We start from the raw sequence: 25,897 nt of genomic DNA on the forward strand, positions 1-25,897 counted from the left end.
TTACAACATCGCATTTATCAGATGTTTTATCATTCAATTCTATACATTAAAATAATATATACTACTCATTAAAATAATATATTATCTCAGCCACCAACAGCAAACAAATACCAATCACCAAGCAACAACATCCACCAACCACCACCACCCCACCATCACACACCCAGCAAGCCAGAAACCACCAACAAAACAGGAAAAAAAAATTAAAAAAAAAAATAACAGAAGACAGAGTGGCTCGGACTCAAATCCCCAACACACTGCGCCACACCCTGTACAGCCCCAGAGGTACTAGTCCTGTACATGGCTGAGTTGACCAGGGAGGTGAGTAGCGAGTTGAAGTTGTTTTCATAAGGTGAGCCTGGTGTGTACTTTAGCTGAGAACAACCGCCGAAGACGAAGGACTCTGTGGTGGAGTTTGATGGGGTTGTGAGAGTTTGATGAGATTGTGATAAGGAAAACGCAGAGAGAAGAGAAAGAAAGAGCTCTGTTATTAGTCACAGACATGTTTGTGTGTGTGAGAGAGAGGCAGAGTGGCTGGAGCGTGAGATCGATGGCGGCCTCGGGGTGTGATCGGTGAGATCGAGCGTGGGTGTGATCGAGCGTGGGTGTGATCGGTGAGATCGAGCGTAGCTGGAGCGTGGCTGAGCGTGAGATCGAGTGGCTGGAGCGAGATCGAGCTTGGCGGAGCGCGCAGTCGTCGTCGGAGCTACGCCGTCGTCGCTGACGGTAAACATTTCGGACCGGTTGAAGAGAGAGGGAACCGGAGAGTGAGAGAGGAGAAAAGAAAAAAAATGAAGAAGAGAGAGGGAACCAGAGAATGAGAGAGGAGAAAAGAAAGAAATGAAGAGAGAGAGGAGAGAGAAAACGTAATATAAAATAATAAAAATTTTACAACATCTGTCCGTACCGTTGCAAATTTGCAACGGTACTGTTCATATGTTGTATAATTTTTACCATTTAGAACATTTGATAAACCTATGTTTTTGTGTTTGGTGTGCTAAATGTGCCAAAAATTTGGCATTTGGCACATTTAGCACATCTGCTGTGGGTGCTCTTATACTCCCTCTGTCCTAATTTGTTTATCTTGTTTGAAAAGTCAAACTTTTTTAGGGAACATTATTTCTTGTTTACCTCATAAAAATGTATAAGTTTACAAAACTACCCTTCAATAAATTTATTAGTTTTTTTTTTAAAAGATTTACTCTTAATGAGGCAACTAAAAAGGTGCCTCAATTAGAACGACATTTTAAATATTTGTTAGTTTTCTTTTCAAATAGTTTTGAAAATAAAGTAGGGGTATAATAGGAACATTGGTAAATTAATAACTTTTATTTTTAGAAACAGGACAATATTTTGGGACATCCTAAAATAGAATAGAGGACAAACAAATTGAAAAGATGGAGTATTTAAATTATCGAGTGTTGAGTACGTTGCATGTATATTAGGAGTTAGGACTGGCATATGATGAACTAGGCTTATACGAGTCAAAGAAAAGGCAAATTTGACAACTAAGAGCATCTCCAATAGGCTCTTCATACACAAAATCCTCTCTATTATAGAGAGGAAACTCACAAATGACCTCTCCAACAGACTCTCCATACATGAATTTTTTTTTGGCTAATGAACAGTAGCTCATCACCTGATGAGCTACTGTTCATTCTTCAAATCATTTTTTACTATTATAATAATTAGGTGTTGAATAAAAAAATGTTGGAAGATATGTAGTTGTTAAAAAAAGAATAAATAATGAATGAAGAAATAATATTTAAATGAGATAGAGAATGAGATAGAGAGTCTGTTGGAAAGTGTATTTGAAAAAGTGGGTAGATAAAGGTAAAAGTTACTGTTCATTCTCCAAACAGTACAAAAATTTGATGATTTTGCTGGAGATGCTTTAAATGATACTTAACACTATGAGAGATTTCTAGGGAGCTTTACGATTGATTAGATATCAATATCCTATCTATATCACATGATTTTTATTTTTATATCAATATCCATATCCTATCCTTATCAATTATCACATGATTTTTTTTTTTTTTTGGGTAGGTTACTGTGACATTTAGAACCCTAGTCGGTCTACAGGCCATTAGCCTATATCACATGAAATTTGGGAGTGTAAAATGGACCCATAATACGAAATGACATGAAATGAAGAAAAAGTTAGGAATGAGTCATGAGGTTTGAAAGAGTACATGTAGATGCAAACTCAATTTTCAAGTTATTGTCAAAATAGGCTTTGTTGTACATAAGGTGGCCATTCATGAACGTAGAGGAGAGGACCGCATGCTTATGATGATACCAACGTGACATGTGAACCTTTAAAACTATATACCGACATAGTATTTATATTACACACAAATTCCTTTGATGTGGTTCGCTTGCCTTTTAATTAGTGCAGGTCTCATCGCCTTCGATCAGATTTTCCAGCGAAGATTGTGTGTCCCACAAGCTTAAATATCGACTATGGCTGAAAATGAAGTTCTTTTTTGTCCTTCTCTGAATGATAAAAATTTCTTTGAGCTAGCCATGCAAAGAGTAGAAACTTGAGGAAAGAGACCATTAGTGTGTCCTTTGAACACATCAATCATTAATAAATAAATATATATATATATATATATATATATATATATATAAAAACAGATACCTCATATAGAGAGCATGAGGTTCTGCCATATGGCGCACTCTATGAAGAGAATTGAAATACCCTTAAACTATACATTAGAGATAAAAACAAATTTAAAATAGAGACTTTTTATTTCCTTTGGTTCCATGTTTCAAGACTATTTTTGTTACATTATTATTTAATGTTTTAAGACTAAGGGTTTGTTTAGATACAACTTATTTTGCTGAAAACACTATAACAAAATAATTTTTAAATGTGTGAAAAATTACTGTTCACTCTTTTTTTACTGTTCATATGCATGAACAGTGCACCGAGCGCTGGTCTTAAAAAATAAAAAATAAAAAAATAAAATAAAGGCAGAAAACGCGCATTTCACAACAAATGTGAATGTGCACGTGCTATCCAAACTAGGCTTAATATTTGTTTTATTTGGTTCAATGTTTCAAGATTTTTCATCTCTTACACACACAAAAAACTCTTTGTATTTCCATTCACCCTTTTCACTTCTACTCCTTTATATACACATGTCCATAGCCTTTCATACCATCCCATCTCAAATATGCTTAGACAAAAAACGATGTCATTTACTTTCAACCTTTCAATGACACCTAAATAACTCCAATGTTGTAGTATCATTTGATCGTAACCCATATGAGTAGGCTATGACCAAGGAAGGGGGCTTGTGCTTTTTATTCAGTGATGGTCGCTTACGGTTTTGATGTTGAAGTCAGACATTGTAGATTTTGTGAAGATTTTGATTCACTTGGAGTCTTTGGATGTTTGAGATTTTGGTTTGGGAAAGTTATAAATGTATTTTTTTAGAACTAAAGAAAAAGAAAAAGAAAAAGAAACATTCTAATTGATTATTTATGAAGTTAGCTTCTTTTTTATTTATTTAAATTTTGTGTTAGAATTCATAATTTTTAGGTTTCTTTGTAAGTTTATTTTACTGCTATTTTGTGTGGTATGAGCCATAGTGATAACAACAAAAATCAATGGTGATTTAAAAGTGTTTTTCGCTTTTTTTCAAAAGATATGGAAGCCCAACTAAAGACGATTGAATTTTGATAAATAAATGTGTTTTTAGCAAATTTCTCTTTGTTTAATAACGTTCTCTTTATGTTGATACTTACAAATGATTTCCTTAATTTCATTGAAATAATTAATTGGGTGTTTGTGATCAAAGTCTCTATATTTGGTTGTGAGAATAGAGTGGTTGAGAAAGTTTTTGATAGGTTGCTAAAATTTACGTAATTTTAGGATATAAAAGTATTATATACTTTAAATTCTTATTTGTAGATTTCAAAATCATTTAATCAGTTTGAAAAATAAAATCTATTTTTAATAGTACATATTATAATATATTATAATCTTAGAGTGTTATACAATTTTTTTAAAGAAAATATTAAGAAAATCAAGTTTCAAAATTAACAATATTGTGGGTAAACATAAATATTATACAAAAAAATAAGTATTAAGTATTATATGTAGATTTTAATATACATAAAAATGAGTTCAAATAAAATTGTAAAAGTAATCCGCTTATCGCGCGGGATATCATCTAATGTTAATAATGAAGAGGCATTAATCTTTGACATACTAGCATCAATGGATGCTGCTTTGCAATAGGCAGTTCAGTTTTTAATATTTGCATCAATGGTCTAATCTCCCAATAGCATTTCACTCTTCTTTTTAATTTGCACCACATGCAAAATTATATATAAAAGGCAACTTGCCAAAATTATAGATTAAATTAAACAATAAGGATTCCGAAGGCCATGCAGCAACTTCACTGTTTGGCAAGAGAGGAAGATCCCCAATAATTTGCCATCATAATTCATAACTAAACTTTTTGCATTCATTTATTCTTGGGATAACTCTTTTGCACAAGTCGTTTGGCTGAAGGCTGGACAACGGGTTCAGTTATGAGAAAAGCTTAATTATACTTTTAGGTGAATTATTTTGTAATGTCATATTGTGGAAAGAACTTTTGAAGTGCTGGTTGATCTTTTGAATTCATATAACTGCTGAAAGTCACATGAATTTTTGAGGATATTATTTTGATTTGTGAAAATTTATGTTAAATATCCTTGTTAGTTTATCTTTATGGTGAAAATCCTACTTTGTCAACTGTTGACTTCTTTTAATTTTGGCAACAAATGAGGAGGAATTCAAATCCATATTCTACTCATGTAAAGAACAGAGAAATATCATTGAGCCACAAAGTTCTTAAACAATGTCGGTAATAACATACTTTGTGTGTGTTTGGCATTGATTATTTTTTCCAGCTTATTTTACTATTCAGTTTATTTTTGCTACTATTTATTGATCTCACTGCACTTTTTGACACTATTCACGGGTCTCATTGTACAATTTCAGCTAACTTTTATTTTTATTTATAGTATTTTTAACAAAAAGTTTTTCAGTTTCAACTAAATAAACTGTTTCCAAATAAACACTTTCTCTTATGAGCAAAGCTTAGGTACAGCTTAGGTGCTGCTCTTTAAATTCCCCTCTTAAAATTCAGTAATGTGTTTACTTTACTAAAAAATACACTTTCACCCCATGAGAAAAAAATCTACATACCAAAATTTTAAAAAGAAAACCTAAAAAATAGTATTTAAATCTTGTACCTAAATCTTGTGCTTCTCTTGTACTAGTGGCCCATAAGCTGATTGAATTACTCCCATAATCCTATTGTCTTGGTGGTATGCGTAAATAACTTTGGTGGGTACTTCATGTTTACTTCAATCGCCAAATCAGATGGCTACTTTTCACAATAAATTACCACCTCCAAATTTCTCAAACTAGTAGTTTGGGAACTTAGCTTATATAATAAGATAAATTTTCTTTTAGGAGGGAGTGGTTTGACAATGAGAGCGGGCCAAAATAAGCCTTGGAAGTTTGTACTTCAACGACTTCGTCCACCTTCTTAGCTAAGAAAGCAAGTAAATAATAAACCCTTTTGATTGACAAAAAAGTTGAGATTGGAAACTCCTTCAGCTTTCAAATCTCAGCCAAAGAAAAAATAGTAATAATTATGGCTACTTTTGCTACAATTATTCTACCTTCAAGTAAGAATTATGGCAAAATTATGATGAGAAAAAGTGGCCAATCAAAAGTGAAATAATTAATAAAAGATCTCAACTACGTGCTCAAGAATCAAGATACTTCTTGGCTTCTTGCTCAACAAGACAACAAGTCTCTCTCTATCTCTCTCGCGTATAGTCATACTATTTATGATGTTGTCCTACTTAGCGCTGTTTCAAAGCTACAACATTCAAACTACCCACCTTCTTCTTCTCCTTCTTTAAAGCAATAAATAGGCAAACCTCTAAACCCTTCGGAAAAAAAAAAAAAAAAAAAAAAAAAGGAAAAGAAGAAAAGAAAGAAAAGCATGAAATAATGGACTTTTCTTCATCTTCTTGTTGATTTGAAGGAACAGAGAAAGCAAAAAAGTACACAGAGCTCTAATACCCAAAACCCTTGAAACATAGAGCAAGAAATGACTGACTCTCGAGCTCAAATAAAACAGCAAGACCAAAACATCATGAGCCCTCAAATTCAAAAGCGACTCTGTGACTATTGCTCAGAAACCACAGCTCTTCTCTACTGCCGAGCAGACTCAGCCAAGCTCTGCTTCCTCTGTGACCGTGAAGTCCACTCTACCAACCAGCTCTTCTCCAAGCACACTCGCTCACGTCTCTGTGATTCCTGTGACTCCTCCCCTGCTTCCATTTTCTGCTCTACAGAGTGCTCTGTTCTGTGCCAGAACTGTGACTGGGAACGCCACAGCCTCTCACTTTCACAAGTGCACAATAGGAGGCCACTCGAGGGGTTCACTGGGTGTCCTTCTGTGCATGAATTGTTGGGTATTGTTGGGTTTGAAGAGACGGGTCATAAAGCTCTGTTTTTGAAGGATGAGAGCACTGGTGGTGATGATGGTTTTGATGGGCTTTCGGATTTTTTGGTTTGGGATACTCCTTGTGCTGTTAGTCTTGATGATTTGATTAGTTCGACGAGTTCGGAGCATGATTTTCAGGCTATGGAAGTTCCTCCTCTGCCCAAGGTCAATTATCTAACTTGTTCTTCTGCTTTATTTTTTATTTTGTAAATAAATTAAGTTGTTTTATTTGGTTGTCGTAAAAGAATACATTTAGTCAACTCTAACTAGTATGTTGGGGATCCGTGGTTGACCCCGAAAATTTTGGGACTAAATCTTGATATTGTTGTTGTTTTATTTGATTTCTGAGTGCTGAGAAAACAGAGGAAAAGTGATATGAACCACCAGAAATGAACTAGTAAGTCTGGTGTTGTATTAAGTTTGAGCTATTAATCCACAAGTATTACGTTAATTAGTCATTTATGGTTCTTACTAAGTATCATCCATTTTATTATTGTGTTAGACTAAGTGTAGGTTTTTGCTTATGGGGTTCTTGTGAATTAAAAATTTGTATGATATGATATATATATATATATATATATATATATTTTTTAATGAACTCTTTTCCTTTTGGCTTAGGAATGTATTGTTTATTCTTACAGTAATTGAATCTTATGATTTCTGATTTTGTTTTGACATTGAATTTCAGGTTCTTTTGCTGGGGTTTATTTGATTTTGGTTGAGGTTTTTCTGGATATGTGATTATATGGAATGTTAAATATTTCTATAAAATTTTCTGTTAGACTACTGCAGTTTTGACTTGGTTCTGGGTTATGTTGTTGAATCAGAATCGTAATGCTGCTTGTGGGCTATACAAGGACGAAATAATCAATCAGCTTCGTGAATTGGTAAAGTTGGAACCCAACTTGAATTGTGAAAATGTGGATGCTGAACCCCTCACTGGTTTCCAACCACTGCTGTCTGAACAAAATGTACAACAAGAAGATATGGTTACAGGTTTTGCAGATAATGCAGAGCCATTTGTTTTCCCTAGATTTGAGGTAAACTTCTTACTCTGTTGGTATTCTGCAAACTGTTTTCTGATGCTTGCCACCTTGCTATTTTCCATATTCAAGCTTTCTTTTGTACATTTGTCTAACATGGAACTCCTTGTCATTATATCTTCTCATTTGATATGTATAGCGTTATTGTTTTTATTCTTTACTTCTTGATCACCAATTTAAGGTGTAGGAATTGTAAGCGTTAAATATTAGCTATGATATATTCCAAAGGTTTTTTTTTTTTTGAAGTCGATATATTCCAAGTTGAATATGCTTGAATAGATGCAGAAGAGGGAAGCATAAAATAGAAACACAAGAACACGAGTGTTACGTGGTTCAACCTTACTATCTATGTCCACAAAGGAAACCCTTAAAGGCTACATCTTTATTATATAAGAGTGTAGTACAAAACCTGTGTTACAATGAACCATAAAATAGGTATACATATAGTAGATTAAATCCTAGATTAATAGACTTCTAGTACAAGTAGGAGACTTGGCTTACACACAAAGCAAAATTAGGTTTAGACCTATGCTAATAGGCTAATATATCTCTAAAACCCCTTCTCAAATTCAAGATGGAAGCTTGAGATTTGATAAGGTTGAGAAAATCCCTTAAATGAAGTTTGGCTTTGTGACGGTAGTTTGAGGAAGGCAATGGTCATGCAATATTGATGCGACTTCTAACGGTGGCATAACTTTACCGGAGAGCCAAAGTAGTAGTGGGAAGCCAAAGAACCATGGCGACAGGAAGGTGGCTCTAATACCATGTTAAATATTAGCTATAATATATTTTATGTTGAATATGCTTGAATAGATGCGGAAGAGGGAAGCATAAATAGGAACTCGAGAACACAAGGGTTACATGGTTCAGCCTTATGAGCTACATCCACGGAGGAAACCCACATTTTTATTATATAAGAGTGCAGTATAAAACCTATGTTACAATGAACTATAACATAAGAGACTTGGCTTGCACACAAAGTAGAATTAAGCTTGGGCCTATGCTAATACGCTGATATATCTCTTACAGTAAGAATTAGATCTTTACTTCTGAATTAGTTCTTGCCGTGGTCCTTTCTGAGTCAAACTAGCATTTTCCCAAGTGGATAATCTTACATACTAGTTTAAATTTTACTGTACATTACTTGTTAATTTCATTACTGAATCACCTTGCCAAGTAGTGACATATCCTACAATCATGTCATTGCGAAATGAAGTAACAGCATTTGATACCTGTGTCTTGTAAGATGTAAGATATGATGGAGTAATAGTCCATGTATGTCAATCTGATTCATTAACTCTACTGCTTTTCTTGTGAAAAATCAGATCTCCAAATGGACATCTCACTTTCTCAGACCTAAAATTTTCTATGTTAAATGAATTTGGAGACATAAAATACCAACGTAGCATGTTATTTATTCAGATAAACTACAGATCATTGTTAGATTCTATACCAATGCACCCTATCTGTTTTGTGTTATAACTTATAGTTTCATTTCTTTAATGTTTGTTGCGGCTTGAGTTTGTTCAGCCATTAGAGAACTTGTTAGATCTTTGAATTCTTCCAATTTCACTATCTTGTTTATGAATATGATGTATTCTTTCAAAAAAATAAAAGTGGAAAGTTTAAATGTTTTCCTTATTGTGCAGGCAAGTGCATTTCAGTGCTGTACTGGTGGTAGTGAGGCTGCAAATCATTTTTTTCTTCCTAATTCATCAACAAGAAGCTATCTTGAAGAAAGTCATGTGGTTACTGACAAGCATTCAGATATTAGTTGCAGTGTCACTCATGCCAATGATGGTAGTGAAGGACATTCACGATACCCTATTAAATCTGAAACCTCATCAGCTTTTCAAAGGATTGCTTCACATGAGCTGAATAGCCAGGAGAGGGACTCTGCATTATCACGATACAAAGAGAAGAAGAAAACAAGGAGGTATCATAGCCCCACCCTTTGCCCACAAATGTATGACTTCTCAAATATTTGAATTTTTTTCGAAGTCTATCGATCACTGAAGTGTTTCATTTTGAGCCTCTTAAAAATTTCAGGAACTTAAAATGTTTCCAAAACATGGTACATATTTTTCTCAAAGTTACAATTGTAAGGTTTTGGAGTTTGCTTTGATTTATGTTAGCTTTGAAATGGAATGAGCTGAAATATTGAAATTGGAATGTTATCATGCTCTCGTCAATGTTAAAAGTCGAGGTTACTGAATAAGTAGGAACGAAAATGAATTTTTTTTTCTCCGGGGTAAGTCACACAATGGATGTCTTCTTGTTTCTAAAGTTACCCTGCTAAATTCTTTCTTATTTATTTATATGTGGCTCACATTTTTCATCTTGTAATCACATTTGGACCTAGTATAATGATGATCATTATGTGGAAACAACAGGTATGAAAAGCACATTAGGTATGAATCACGGAAGGTTCGGGCAGAGAGCAGGATAAGAATCAAGGGACGCTTTGCTAAGATGGATACTACAGGCAGGCAGTTGTAACATCAGAATTGCTAATCTCGTTTTGTTTACTGCCATTGTATTAATTATTAGTAAAACAAGTTTATCTTTCATCAGGTGAAGCGAATTACTATTTGTGTATGTAATAGCTTTTGAAGCTAAAGCTTGGAAAGTATTTTTGGATTTCACAATTTTCACTTAAGCTAAATGTAAAATCTAGAAAAATCATTAGCTTTTTAATGTTCACAATTTTCACTTAAACAAAAGTTACCTTTGGTCGGATTCTGTATAAAGTAGCTATATCCTATATGATAGTAACTGATTATGTGCTGAAATGTGCCTTAGTTGGAAAAGAGTTACGACTAAATGCTTGTCCAAATTTTATAAGCCTCTCCCTTGTAACCAACACTCACTTTGCATACCAAATCATTGCATTGGGAACTTGTGCTTCTTTTATTCCAAGTACAAGGAAGATTCAGCCTTTGTTGCCATTTTTCTTAATGAAAGTTTCCGTTTTAGTTTTACATCCAGCACAGGCAACTTTGAGACCATCATGCTAGATATGGTTTTCATCTGCACCATTGATAGTAGGAACATGCACTTCAGATGAGTGTAGTTACCAGAACATTTGGTATGGGACTCAAATAGAACTCATATGAGTAATGGAAGATTCTCACAGTGCGTAAAGTCCGATGATGGTCATGACCTTAACACATATAATCTAAGGTCTGGTCCAGATATACCACTTACAAACCACAAAACTGCTTCTCAAAAAAAAAAAAAAAAAAAAAAAAACAAACCACAAAACTATTGCAGATTGAGAATTACCAAACCTTACTAGATTATTTTGCTAGGTAATAGGCATAAGTGTGAATGGCCAAAGACTCAAACGTTATTCCAACCATATTTTTGATACGAGAAGATGGTTTTCGAGGGTGTGGTGATAAAATCCTTTTTCGTGGTATAAACACTGGTTCTATCATTACCTTCTAATTTTATTTTATTTTTATAGAGAATTTTAACTAAGGCGTTCACTCCTAATGATAGAAGCTATCATCAGATTAAGACATCAATTAGTTTTTTGTGTAGACGGGGATTGAACCCTAGATCTCTTATTCAACTATTAGAGATTTTATCAGTTAGTTAACTGGAACCCACCATTACCTTCTAATTAAGCTTGCCTATAATGCACTTAATACAAACTTGGGAGGATCATTTTTCAAATACATGACATGATGGCACTATGAACAAAACCAACTGCTCTTTTTTTGATACAGGATTGTGTGAATGTTGTTCCATTCTGATTTAATATGGATTATTATATCAAAGTTTTGGACAAAATTTGCAGAAAATTATCTTTTTAATATTAATTATTTAAATTGACTTGGTCCATTGGTGCCCATGCTAAAGTCTAAAGTCACCAATTACCACAATTTTTTCACCTTTAGACAATTGGCATTTGGACTTGAGGATTGAAATTTAAGATCCACGTTTCAAAAACAAATTTTTAATACTTGAAAACTACAAGAAACTCTAATTGCAATCAAACAAAAACACTTTGAAAATAATAAATATTTAATATACTCAAAAAATGAAAAAAAAAAAAAAAATACAAGAGCATTTTAATTGCAATTAAGTTTGGAGTTATTCTTAAAAGGGCCCCAGCCAATAAATGATAGCCACGTCTAAGAAAAAATGGCAAAAAGATATTTAGACCTGTCAGACAGCCGTGTGCCATCCCAACCATCTCAAATGGCTGAACCAGCTGAGAATGATCCTCTACGGCTCAATGGATGGGACTCCACGAACTCATCTAACCATTAATCACGCTCTGATCACACAGCCACGATTCATCCACAAGGTTTGCGTTCCCGTCTCCTTTGTGATCAAGGAAACAGACGTACAATCCTAAAGAACAGATCTTGTTCAAGTAAAGTCGTAAACTCCCATGCTACGCTAAATAATATAAAGCACTATCTTATGTCATGTCTTTTCAACGTGGGACTCTTCTGTTTCGTCTGCCAAAGCCAAACGAATACTTTGTCCCTGTGAGCCATCCAGGTTCTAAGTTCTAAATATCATCATGACCTGGCTGCGCAATGATTGATAGAGGAGAGCATTACTTCTTAGTTCTTCTCTTCCATTAAAAAAAAAAAAAAAACCAATAGGAGAGCATTACTCCAACTTGAAAGTAATTCAACTATTTAAACCAAGTATATGGGCTTCCTGTGTAGATTTTTATTTATTTTTATTTTTAGGGATGAATAAAAATCAATAGATGCAAATTGCAATGGCTTCCTATGTAGATTACTTTAGGCTTACATTAATTTTACATGGAAAATAATTTGTAGCTATAAAAATTAGGGGATCCCCAAACCCACGCCACTCTCTGGAGATTTTTTTTTTTTTTTTGAGAGGCCATTTTCTAGAGTTATATGCACTTCTTTAATTTTTCTTCTATTACCAAGAGTTTGGTTAAATTCAATTGATTTTCATTTGTATTGATATTTATAGACAATTTAAATGGCAAGACATGATTATTTATGTAGTAATATACTAACGTTTTTTTCATCGAAAACAATTTATCTCTAGCTTTTTTATATTCACAATTTTAAATTAAACAAAAGTTACCCTTTTTTTTTTCTTTTTGGGTGAAAGACGATATCATTAAAAACAACTAAGGAAAAACACAAGGTTCAGGATATATCCCGTTAAGGTACATCCCAATTAGGTCACCCTAAAAAACATCAAGAATGTCCATAGGCGAACTATCATAAAGCTTAAAATCATCATTCATCCTAAAGCTCATCCTAGCTAAACCATCAGCACACCAATTCACTTGCTTGAAACAATGCATAATCCGGACTTGCTGAAACCGAGTTATCAATTGCCTGCAGTCATCCAAAATGGGAGAGATGATGTTATTAACATAAGACAAGTTTCCTAACACATCTACAACAGATTTGGCATCCACTTCAATTTCAAGAAGCTGAATATTAAGGTTGTAGCACAACAGAAGGCCTTCTCTAAGCCCCCACAGCTCCGCTGCAAAACAACTGGTGTACCCAATTTGCTTGCTAAAGCCTGCTACCCAATGACCACCTTCATCTCTGATCACCCCACCACAGCCAGCTGACCAGTGCTCTCCCAAGGCTTAACCATCCATGTTTAGCTTCTTCCATCCTTGCAAAGGCCTCTCCCAGGGGATCCTTTTTAACACTCTACGGTTCTACACTCTAGGGGCTGTCACACAGTGATAAAATTCCACTGCTTGATTAATAATCTCTACTGCCAGATTCGGATTTCTGCTCCTCCTGTTAAAAACAAACTTGTTCCTACTCTTTCAAATGCTCCATAAAGCGAAGGAAAAAACAACCTTCCATGGAGGGGTAATATTAAGACACTTGCCATTGGATCTAGCATTGGTAGTTGACAGCCACTCTAGCAAGTTGGAATGCCAAAATTCATGGTTGGAGGGTGAGACCCCCAACTGACTCTACACTTGCTTCAAATGATTGCAATCTCTAAGGGCATGTAAAATGGTTTCAGAACCATTACAACAGATAGGGCAAACATTGTCATGGACCACACCTCTCTTTTCTAAACAACATTTGACACCAATGTCGTTGTGTGCACACATCCATAGAAAGGTTTTAATTTTTGGCAGTAGGTCTGCCTTCCAAATCCACTTAGCTGCAAAGGTATCAAACTCCATAAACCCCATTGCAAGCCTATAAGCACTTTTCATATCAAAAGAGTCGTGGGGAGTCCTAGCCCAAGCCAATTTATCATTTCCACCACCTAAGATTGTTGTAGGAATTGCAAGAATCATTCTCTTAATATCAACAGGTAGCTCAAAGGGCAATTTCTCCCAATCCAGCCCGTTTCCAGCATCAAATCCCTTACTTCCAAAAGACTAGCTTCTTGAGTAATAGGCCCTTGAATCAAATGTTGAAGGGCCCCCCATTTTTCCAATTGCTATGCCAAATATTCAATTTGCAATCACTACCCACCAGCCACCTTGTAACAACCCAAGGAAAAGCACTAGTTACATCTGCGCTATACTTCAAAAGGACTAGTCACAATTAAGGTTCCTTGTAGTTGTTAATAAAGCTCAGATCTACCCAATAAATACCTGATGTGGGACTCATCACACACCCACACACATCACATAATCAATCAAATTGGGGCATCACAATCTCCCACACTTAAATCCCTAACATCCTCGTTAGGACCCACTTTGTGGGTAGTGTCTCTAAGCCCACACGAAGTTACCAGGCCGGCTCTGATACCATATGTAACGACCCAAGGAAAAGCGCTAGCCAGATCTGCGCTATAATCAATCAAATGTGATGCCCCAATTTCATTGATTATGTGATGTGTATGGGTGTGTGAGTCCCACATCGAGTATTTATTGAGTAGATCTAGGTTTTATTAACAACTACAAGGAACCTTAATTGTGACTAGTACTTTTGAGGTATAGCGCAGATGTGGCTAGCGCTTTTCCTTGGGTCGTTACATATGGTATTAGAGCCGGCCCGGTAACCCTGTGTGGGCTCGGAGACACTACCCCACAAAGTGGGCCCTAACAAGGACGTTAGGAATTTAAGTGGGGGAGATTGTGATGCCCCAATTTGATTGATTGTGTGATATGTGTGGGTGTGTGATGAGTCCCACATCGGGTATTTACTGGGTTGAAATGGGCTTTATTAACAACTGCAAGGAGCTTCAATTGCGACTAGTCCTTTTGAGGTATAGCGCAGATGTGGTTAGCGCTTTTCCTTGGGTCGTTCCACACCTACTACCCTTATTGAAAGTATCCATCCCTTTTTTCATTGCAGCCCAAATTGGGGAACAAGGGAGTTTATCGACTTTGGCAGCTACCCTTCTCCTTTGGCTACAATATTTCATTTTCAGAAGCCTAACCCACGGTGCCTCTCCCTTTGTATGAAACCTCCAATTTAGCTTGGAGAGGAGAGCTAAATTCCTACCTTTGGCTGATTGTAATCCAAGCCCGCCTTCATCCTTAGGTTTAATCACCTTTTCCCAGCGAACCTAATGAATTTTCTTGGCTGTATCTGTTGACCCCACAGGAAGTTTCTATTAACTCTATCTAGTCAGTTCAAAACCCTCCTTGGCAAATAAGAGCATTACATAATATAAGAAGGTATGGCTGCCAAGGAAGCTTTTTTAAGTACTATATGCCCATCCAAGGATAAGAGATTCGCCTTCCACCCTTCCAACTTTTGTTTCACTCTATCCAAAATAAAATTATAGTCCTAGGAGGAAGAACCAGGATGTTTTAGCGGAAAACCAAGATATCTTCCAAGAAAAGGCGTAGAAGCAAACCCCAATATATCACAAAGGGATTCCCTAGTATCCCTGTCCACATTTGGGGAAAAATAGACCCGCAACTTGGTTTCACTCACAGTTTGCCCCGAGAAGCTGCAGAATGTGTCCAACACACCTCTAATTGCTGAGCAATTCACACTATCAGCTTTTGCAAATAAAATCAGGTCATCTGCAAAGAACAGATGAGAAAAAGCCAGGCCGCTCTAAGAAGCCTTCACTGGTTGCCAAAGATTCTCACTACACTTCTCTTCAATAAGTTGCCCAAGATAGTCCATGCAAAGGACGAATAGATAAGGCGATAAAAGATCTCCCTACCTTATGCCTCTAGAAGGGAGAATCTGGTCAAGGGCTTCTCCATTGAATAATATAGATGTAGAAACTGTTAACACACAACTCATGATGACATCTATAATATCAATTGGAAGATTTGCCCTAATAAGCATGTCTTTGATGAAATTCCATTCTAGTTTATCATAGGCCTTCTCCAAATCAATTTTTAAAGCCATATACCCTGTCTTTCCTCTTTTCTTCCCTAAAGAGTGAATAATCTCCTGAGCAATAATCATATTGTCAATGCCTTTCCTCCCTGGCACAAAAGCCGTTTGCAAAGGAGAGATAAGCTTATCCAAGAAAGGCGGCAATCTTGCCACAATAATTTTTGTAACCATCTTATACATCATGTTGCACAAACTTATGGGTCTATAATTCCCCAAAGTCTCAGGGCCCTGAGTTTTTGGAATCAAAGCAATGAGGGTTCTATTCAAAGCTTTAGGAACTTTCCTATCCTCAAAAATCTTCTTCACCTCTTCAATCACTGAACTTCCCACCGTGGGCCAAAATTTCTGTAAAAAAAAAAAAAAAAAAAAAAAAAAACCCACATGAAGGCCATCCGGACCTGGTGCCTTGAAGGGTTTAAGAGACCAAACAACAGCCCTAATTTCTTCTTCAGAAGCACTACCGCTAATGCTCTCCTTGTAATACCCCAATTTTGTTTTTATGATTATCACCGTACCTTGTCATTTTTAATATAAAGTTGAGGTACTATATGTGTGTGCACGTTAAGATGGGAGTAAACAATTTTGTGATGCTATAAATAGGTGAGAAAATTAAAGTTTTAGTGCATACAATTTGGTGCGGCAATTAAAATAATAAATAAATAAAAGGTGAAGATGTTTTATGGACTTCTTGGAGACTAAAGAGATAAGCTCAAGTGGATTTTAAACTCCAACCCACTATCCCACCAAACCCACATCTCTGATGTGTTAAAATATAAGGTGGAGGAAAAGATAAATTAGGGTTTTCATAAGAAGGGTTTCATCACTAAAGAGGCTAGGAGGTGTATTTTTCCTTGGAGTTAATTGAAGAAGCAACCAATTGTTCAAGGTATGATTTCTCACCGTTAGAAACAAAGAATTAAGGAGTTAGAATTTTAATCATGGAATTTCAAATCTTAATTATGAATATGGCTTTAACGTTTGGGGTTATATATATTAGGTAGCTTTATTGTTTTTCTTGGGTTATATATTTATATATATTAGAGGATGGCTTTAAAGACCTCAATAAAGTTAATCCAAAAGTTGCTGAATCTTTAGAGATAGTTGCAATTTGGGGAAAAAAAAAAAGAAAAAAGATGTCTTTAACGTTGTTTCGTTGGGATATAATATATATATATATATATATATATATAGAGAGAGAGAGAGAGAGAGAGAGATGGGTTCAAGTTACACTTGGTGTAACTTTAAAGAGTTACACCTTTTTTAAGCCATTGGATTTAAGGAGATCCAACGGTCAGAAAAAGACCCTCATTAATGCTAATTTTCTAATTGATCTCATTTATTATCCATTATTCAATACATTCCATACTTATTTCTGAACCCAAAAAAGTTTATAAGTATGACTCTTTCTCTCTCCACTGCACGTCTCTCTCTCTTTCTCTTTGCATGTTTCTCTCTCTATCTCCTCCACGGCTCTTCAGTCTTCACTTCCATTGCCAAGTCATCGGCAGCAAAAAAAAAAAAAAAAAAAAAAACACACCCAGTGCTCAATCTCCACGTTTCTAGAACAACTAAGCATCATAAGTTTTGCAATTTATTCTAACCTAATCTAATTCTTGAATTTTATTCAATTTAACTTGTATCCAGATCTGATCAAATTTGAATCCTCGTTATCCAACACATTTCTTAGGTTTAGTGTTTGGACTTATTGATATAATATAAATAAAGAACCCTTTTGTGCTTCAATTTGATTGAATTAAAGTATACCGCTTTCTTGCCCCAAATTTTGTGGAAAGAAAAATTTGCTAATCAATCTCCAAATTTTGTGGAAGACTTACGAATTATCCCCATCTCCAGCTCAGTTTTTTGTTTTACGAGATGGTGAAAGTTTTGCGTTCCTCTTGTTTTTTTGTTAAATGAAAGCAAAAAAGTGCATAATCTTGAAATCCAAATATTATTTTAATAGATATTAAAATCTCGCTTCGCTGGTTTGTGAACAAGCTGCATTTGATTATTGTTTTAAGACTTCGCTAATGATGAACACAGTCCAGCAGCTGTGGCCTTTTGTTTTAAGACTTCGCTAAAAGCAATGGTTGTGTTATTCAACAAACTCCAGTGGCTGTGACTTTTTTTTGTTGTTGCTACCGGCAACCTGGCCTTAGAGGTGGAAGAGCGGTGGAGGAAATAGAGAGAGAAACGTGCAACAAGAAAGAGAGAGAGAGATGCAGTGGAGAGAGAAAGAGTCATACTTATAACCTTTTTTGGGTTCAAAAATAAGTATGGAATGTATTGAATAATGGATAATAAATAAGATCAATTAGAAAATTAACATTAATGAGGGTCTTTTTCTGACCGTTGGATCTCCTTAAATCCAATGGCTTAAAAAAGGTGTAACTTGAACCCATCTCATATATATATATATATATATATATATATATTTATATTTATATCTTTAATTCTAGTTTTGGGCCACCGTGTGTTCATGGATCAAAATTTTATTCATGGAGATGGCCTTCACTTGTTCATTAGAGTTATTTAATAAAATTCTAGGTTGCCCACTGTGTGAACAAGCCATGGATTACAAATATCTATTCAGCTATATGGCTCTTACATTTTCATTGGGGTTTTATATTAAATCCTAGGTCAATGATATTTTTGGCTACTGCCTTCCTCATGGCAATATGAGTTTCGATTAATATAAGGGAATATTATTGGTTAGAGAAACTTTAATTTAGTGTTAAAAGTGTTATTAGTTTAGCAAAGTATAATCCTAGTGAGTCTATTTGTATAGTTCTATAAGCTTTATATTTTGTAGAAGATGCTAAGTATATTTCCATGATTGATTATAGGTACTATTTAAGAGTATTTTGAGACTATTTGGAGGGTGTTTCAGCTGAACTTTCAGAGTGATTCAAGTGCAGTAAGTAATTATGCATAATATGCACATATTTTATTCTTTAGGTTCTTAGAAGTTAAAGGTTTTCAAAAGTTATGTTTTTAAAACTTACATTTTCTAAAGTTTATCAAAAGCATTATTTTTACATCATTGAAAGAGAAACTTCGACTTTTAGACAATGTCTTAAAGAGAAATTTCGAATTTTAAATAATGTGTTGAATGTCCAAATTTCATTTAAAAGATGATTTCTAAACTAAATTGTTTTCCGAAAATAATTGAGTTTCAAAGTAAGTTTTCTAAAAAGGTTCTTGTTCTTTAAGTTTGTTTAAAACCAAGCGATTTCAAAGTCATATTCTTATTTTTCAAATGGTATTTAAGACGTTTCCTTTAGTAAATTGGGTTTTCAAACTTACTCAAGAATTGTAAAAATATTTATATAAACTCTTTCGTTCTTATTCATTCACTAAGAGAGTCAAGCATCCTTTGATTTATGTTCCATTCGTTATTGTGATATTCGCTACGCATTTATATTTGGAATAATTGTTAATATTAAGAAAATTATTCTATTTTGCATATAGTTTGTTTTGTGATATGTGACTCAAAATGAATGTTTTTAGAATTGATCAGATAAATGTGTAATTCCACTCACAGAATTATATGTGAGAATATGTGTTGATCCCTTACCAGCAGGGGTTAGATGTTAGTATCCACTCACAGGATTGTATGTGAGAATATGTGATGAGTATATATGACATTGTTCTCTGATCAATTATATGTATGTGTTTTCTAATGATTTTGAGATGTGATTATATATGTATTAAGTGATTCATTATATGTTTTGGAATAATTATTTTTGATACCATTGAATGAGTTTGTGAAAAAAATCAAAATACTCGTGCTTTGCTTGACTCTATTCCGTTGTATATTCTGTATAATTACTTACTAGATGTGTGGCTCACCCCATCAATTACTATTTTTCAAATTAAAGTGTAGTTGGGAATATAGAACCTTTGGATCGCTTTGTAAGGTGCAAGGTAGAGCATGGAAGTTGTAGGCGATTTCAGTATTACTTGAAGACTTATAGAATTTTAGTTACCTTTATTTTGTAATTTATGTTTTATACAATAGAGATTATTTCCAATTTGTGGAGTTTAGATTGTTGTAAGAGGTTTTTAAGAGTATTGTTTCTTTGGAGTATTAATTTATTTTGGATTAATTATGTTTATGGAGTTATATAAGTTTAGTAGGTTAGTCATGCATCTGAATTCATGTTCCATGGATTTGGGTCGTGACACTCCCTCTCCACCTCCGTAAGCTTAGGTTGCCAAGACGATTTAGTAGGGTCTGTTTTTGGTACACAAGAAAGGGAAGGCAAGTAAATTTTATTGAAACCACTTCTAATAAAAAACTTGATATCATCTTCCTCATGAATCCAATCACCCACTGCATCCTTGATTGCCATAATTTTATTCCTCTTCCTTTTAACAAGAGTTGAGACATGATAAACGGAAGTATTACGGTCATCCTGAATCATCCAATTCACCCTGGATTTCAAAGCCCATAATTCCTCTTCTTGATTCAGCACTACATCCAACTCCTTAAGGAGCTCATTTTCCAAATTAACAAGGAAAGTAGAAGGTTTTAAGGCTAGGGCCCTCTGAATACCATTGATCCTTGACATCAAGTTCTTTTTCCAAATGAAAATATTGCCAAACTAGTTTTTATTCCACTCCCTAGCTTTAAGAGTAAAACAACTAATTGCAGCCTCCAGGTTATTATTACTTTCCCACGCCTGATGCACAAGCAGAGGAAAGGTAGGATCTAGCAACCAAGCAGTCTGAAATCTAAAGGACGAACCTTACCAACATGGCATCTCGACTACATCTCCAACAAAAACTGGGCAATGATCCGAGTGGCATCGAGTGAGATGAGTTACTTTAGCTTCTGGATACATCAAAACCCAGCTAGGATTCACAAAATACCTATCAAATCTCTCCTTAATCAAAGCCTGAACCTCCCTCCTATTAGTCCAAGTGAAACGAGGACGCAAAAAACCAATATCAATCATGTTGCATTTATCTAAACATTCTTTAAATAAGAGCGACCTACTAACACTCACCGCTCTTCCCCCAAATTTATCCTCATTTATAAGAGGTTCATTAAAATCACCTGCTATTACCCAAGGCATATTTTACAACTCAGCAACACTCATCAGATTCCATAAAATTTGCCTTTCGGAACTCCTAGGGCTAGCATACACAGCAAAAAGTAACCAGCTGTTCTTAGTGAAACGTACCTTCACCTAAGTGCGGATTTCCTGCTCTGTGCTAGAAAGTAAAGATATGTCAACCTTGTCATCATTCCACAGGACCTAAAGGCCTTCAGCATAGCCAATGGTGATAGTGTGGATAGCTCTATCAAAAGGCAACAAGTCCATGATTTCCCTTGCTCTGTCTCCCCCAACATGGGTCTCCATGACAATAAGAATAGCTGGATCATAAATCTGCACCAACTCTCTGACACGTTTCTTAAAAGAGGGCTTCAAAGCCCCCCTATAATTCCAAATTATAACATTCATCAGAAAACTTATAAGATGGGGTAGGGCATTCATCATAGAGAGGCCTCAGCTTCGCCTCCTCCCTCAAGTTCCATCTGGTCTGCTTCAAGACCTCCCTCGTCTGACCCTCTCCTGGTTACAATGTTGCCATGTGCTGTAGAACCCCCATATCCAATTCCTGTAAGGCTAACAGTAGATTGAAGCCCACTATTGGATAGAAAACTTGAATCAGACTCATGGCAGGCTTTTCCCCATTGTGAATGTAGCTATCAGATGCCCCTCTAGCATACCCCGCTCCGTAAGACACTCCAAGGCTCCTTGATCTTGGCGCTGAACCACCCATGGTTCAGGATGGTCGAATCACGGTCAAGACAAAATTCGGAATCTTCACTATAGCGCCTTCCACATTTACTACCCATCTCTAATGTCGTGGTGGCTATGAGCTAAACGAGTTCAGGAGTTTTCGGTCTTGCCTTTGCAGCTTCTTCCCTCACTCAATCCAACAAAAGCACCTTCCCTTTACTGACTGCTGGTGCCGAGCTTGGAATTCCTACCTTCACCGGTGCTAAAAAACTGCCCTTGGCTCGCCCTACTCTAAGCTATCTCCTTTTTACCCTTAACCGTGTTTGATCGTAAGGAGCTCTGTGTAGATAGAGTCCGACCTGTTTGAGTTTTTGTCTCCCCTACCTTATAGTTTCGGGCCGAGCTGGGTTAGGCCTGTTGAAAAGGCTTCTTTCCAATACTTTGAACCACAACCTCTATTTGGGCCTTATGCAATGCTACCGAGGAAGATAACTTCCTTTTACTCTCTCTAGTTGGCCCAACTTGCACTTCAACCCTAACCGGACTTCCAGCCTCTACATTAACAGTACTTTTGAAGACAAAATCCTTAGTCAATCCAGGTGGGGTCCCACCACTCCTCTGATTTTTTGTCCCTTTCTTTCTACATGTAACCACTACCCACAACCCATACAAGTCTTCATGCACAGTCCCTTGCTCAGGTTCATGCACTGCTTTAGTGGTCCCCTTCATCCCCTTCAGACTGTTAGGCACACGCTTCTCGTGTGAGCTAAACCTCCAATCACCTTGCTCATTTCTCCCCTCCTCCACGGACAGCGGTGCTTGCCGAACAAAATAAGGGCAATTTTCCTTCCTGTGGCCTATACGTCCACATCCAAAATAGAGTTTTTGAATACCTCTGTAGCTAATTTGTTGTTCTAATTTCCCTATCATAATCACAGTTATCAAAGGTTTCTCCACATCCACTTGAATACGAATTCTTGCAAATCTCCCTCTACTTTCAGTCGCCTTAAAAGTATCGATTCTTAGGATGTTTCCAATGGCTTTCCCAATGTGATTCAACACCTTCGCATTGTAGTACTCAATGAGAAGTTCATTTAATCTGACCTAAACAGCAATGGAAGACACATTTGCTAAAGCAAGCTTAAAATCCGACTCTCAAGGTCTAATGGAGAGGAAATGATCACCCACAAACCACGGACCCTTCCTCAATACATTTTTAAAATCCTCCCTAAGGGAAATTCTTGTGAGGAAAAACCCATGGCCTAAATCCACACGCTCCAATCTCCCTACTGGTTTCCATAAAGCCAAGAGCTTAACCTGGAGAAACTTTAGCCCCACGGTACGTCCATACACCTTTACGATGAAAGCTCTCGTCCATGGCTTCCGAAACTCTTGCTTAAATTCCCTAGAGAATCTCACCGCAACAAGACCTTGCCTAAGTGTCTCCACTTCACCATCAGATTCAACGTCATCTTCCATAGCATCTTCAAGGCAGAAAGCTTGCATAAAAGCCCTAGGAACATCCCCCAAAAGTTTATCCTTAAATGAAGCATTTTGGCTCTAAGACCCCTCAGCGTAAGTAGGTGACACTGGGTTCAAGCTAAGATCATCATAGTAACCAGCATGACTCACGTCTTTGACCTTGTTCTTGCTACATGCTAGTTCCTCTTGTTCTTCGCGAGAGAGAGAGAGAGAGCGTTCTGGTTCCATGTAGTTTGATATTTCCTTACAAAAGTTACCTTTGGTTGCTCATTGGACGTGGAATATGTGTAAAGACAAAATTTACTACAAAATTTATTGTAGCCTATGGCTATAACCTTACTCAATATCTTTGTATTGAAGGCGAATTTTGGTAAGTCCACCCTTGGAATACATCTTCTTATTATATTCTTTATACTTGCAAGATTTTTAGAAAATTGAAGATCAATAGTTATGTTATCAATAAATGATTTAAATTGTAAGTTTTTATAGTTTAAAATTACGCATAAAATATAAACTTATAGATCATATAGTAAATAATATCCGATTGACACAAAATTTTATGTGTATTAAGAGTGTAAAGAACATGCAATTCAACTATTAGATTTTCAAAATATGTAATAATGTCTATTTTATTGAGTATGAAGTCTTAGACTACAACCAATTTTGTAGTTAAATTTTGTCCATCTTTATAACTGTTTAAAACATACATACATTAAAAAAAGAAATTTTCATAAATTTGGGGGCCCTCCCAACATAGTGTGGCTTCGCATATTGACTAAAACAACTCTCTCTACGTGAATTTAGGGCAGGCCATTGGATAGCTTATCTTATCACCCAAACTTTGTGGAGAAGTATTGTTAATTACTTAGTCTAAAAGCCAACATATTTTGAATCATGAGATATACCAATTTGCGTTATTTTTAACTTTAGATTTTATGTTAAAAGTTTTGTGGTTGGATGAAATTATTCAAATTATCTTTATGTCAAAAATTTGGGTTCAATTTTCCCTCCCTCACTTGTGGTAAGAGAATTATAACAAATAACAACATTACCACATTAGTAACTTTCTGTCAAGAGTCTTGGAATTTAATTGACATTTTTTCATACATGCATAAAGTGTTTGGAGATCTAAAGGGGAAAGAAAAATTGTAGGGTTAGCAGGATATTGTAACTTTCTAAAAATTAAAAAAAATTAAAAAAAAAAAAAAACTTTCTAAATCTATGTTAGTCCTATCCTGCTCTTCCATGTGATATCCAAAATAATCAAGTTCATACTATATTGCAACTGTTTCATAGAAGTAGGGCCGCCCTTCCACTAGGCCAATTAGGCAATTGCCTAAGGCCCCCAAGTGGAAGGGGGGCCCCAAAAAAAAAAAAAAAAAAGTTTCAGATGAATTACAAAAATTTAGCACATCCTTTTAACCAAAAAACAAAAATTTTGGTAGATCCGTTAAACATTGGTTCTAAACAAAATCATTACCCAAAAATAACATTATTATCCTCTAGACAAACCAAAAATCAACAAGATAAACTACAAATCTGGTTTAAGAGATTAACCACAAAACAATCACAAATCCAAACAAATAAAACAACTCAAATCCCTAAAAATTTTACCGTTCCCTCTGCTCTCCGCCTCTCTCTGTCTCTTATTCTTTCTCTGATATTCTCTCCACTGTTCTCAACTGCTCAAGCAAGCTTCCTCCGCTTGGACTGCCTCTCTCAACTGCTCAAGCAAGCTTTCTCCGCCTCTCTCATTCTTTCTCTAAATCTAATTCTCTACTGTCCACCTCTCTCAACTGCTCACCGTATCAGGTATAAATATATGGCGCTTCGCTTGGCTAGTTGGCTTTCTCTTCATTTAATTTGTTAAGATAATAAGATTAGGCATTTGGGCCTGTTTTGTTTATGGCTGCCTGGACATTTCACTTTTGTTTGGGCTTTCAAGTTTTTTCTTTTTTAATAAAGCCTGTGTTTTTTTTTTTTGGGTTATAGATCGGATTTGTTTTGTGTTTTTTTGTGGGTGGGTCTTATTAATAAGCTTTGTGTTATAGCTGTGCTTAAATTTTTGTTATGCTTGTGCTTAAATTTTTTTTTTTTTTTTAATTTTAATCTTGTGTTCATATATATATATATATATATATATATATATATTTAGTTAGTGGTAATATATTGAATAAGTCTTTATTTATGCAGGTTGAGATTGCTAAAAACTTGTTATTGTTCGGTGAAACTACAACAATACTTTATATATAAATCAGGTTCTATTTCTCATTTGCTGTACACTTGAAAGTTATTTTTTATTTTAGTCTTTATAAATATATTGTTTGATTAGAAATGTCTACTAGAAAATATGCATCTAGATATGAAAAACTTTAAAAAAGAAATAAAGAAGAAAAATTAATTGAGTCTCAAAAAGGATTAATGGATAAATTTGTTACTAGTAATAAACAAAATTTAGATGAAAATATCACAAATGAGTAAGAAATTCACCAAAAAGAGTTAGAAGATAATGAAATAATACAATTGCAAGATAACAATGATGTTCAATTTTGCAATACAACAAATCTTGATAATGAACTTCAAAATAATTTAGAAGAAAATGAAAATAATGAGAAAATGGATTCACATCTACAATGAATTCATCTAAAAAAATTGCATTAGAAATGGAAATAGAACTTGTATTTCGTGAGAAACGTATAATTCATAGAAAGAAACAATTTGATGAAAATATTCATAATGAGACAACACATTCTGCTAAAGAATCTTTTAGAATTAATTATTTC

General features: G+C 35.2%; 2 protein-coding genes and 1 non-coding gene across 4 annotated transcripts; 1 reads left to right on the plus strand and 2 right to left on the minus strand.

Moving 5' to 3' along the window:
• Window positions 1-5,841: 5,841 nt before the first annotated feature.
• On the plus strand, window positions 5,842-10,309 carry LOC126708963 (zinc finger protein CONSTANS-LIKE 13). Of its 2 annotated transcripts, none has more exons than XM_050408999.1 (4): window positions 5,842-6,695; window positions 7,358-7,570; window positions 9,223-9,539; window positions 9,967-10,309. In XM_050408999.1, the coding sequence occupies exons 1-4, from the start codon at window positions 6,132-6,134 to the stop codon at window positions 10,070-10,072; spliced, it is 1,200 nt and encodes a 399-aa protein (XP_050264956.1). In that variant the 5' UTR covers window positions 5,842-6,131; the 3' UTR covers window positions 10,073-10,309. The 2 variants fall into 2 exon arrangements, with proteins under 2 accessions (XP_050264956.1, XP_050264957.1); XM_050409000.1 differs by having other exon boundaries at window positions 5,864-6,695; window positions 9,223-9,509.
• A 1,434-nt stretch (window positions 10,310-11,743) lies between these two features.
• On the minus strand, window positions 11,744-11,970 carry LOC126710677 (small nucleolar RNA U3). The gene has a single exon (XR_007649726.1). It is a non-coding gene; the product is annotated as a small nucleolar RNA U3 (small nucleolar RNA).
• An 8,054-nt stretch (window positions 11,971-20,024) lies between these two features.
• LOC126708225 (uncharacterized) lies at window positions 20,025-20,960 on the minus strand. Its single transcript, XM_050408027.1, has 2 exons — window positions 20,635-20,960; window positions 20,025-20,445 (listed from the first exon to the last, which is right to left on the minus strand). Exons 1-2 carry the CDS (start codon window positions 20,958-20,960, stop codon window positions 20,025-20,027), a joined length of 747 nt encoding a protein of 248 aa, XP_050263984.1.
• Between the last annotated feature and the right edge of the window lie 4,937 nt (window positions 20,961-25,897).

The sequence above is a fragment of the Quercus robur genome, chromosome 12 (genome assembly GCF_932294415.1).
Source record: "Quercus robur chromosome 12, dhQueRobu3.1, whole genome shotgun sequence".
Taxonomy (NCBI): Eukaryota; Viridiplantae; Streptophyta; class Magnoliopsida; order Fagales; family Fagaceae; genus Quercus; species Quercus robur.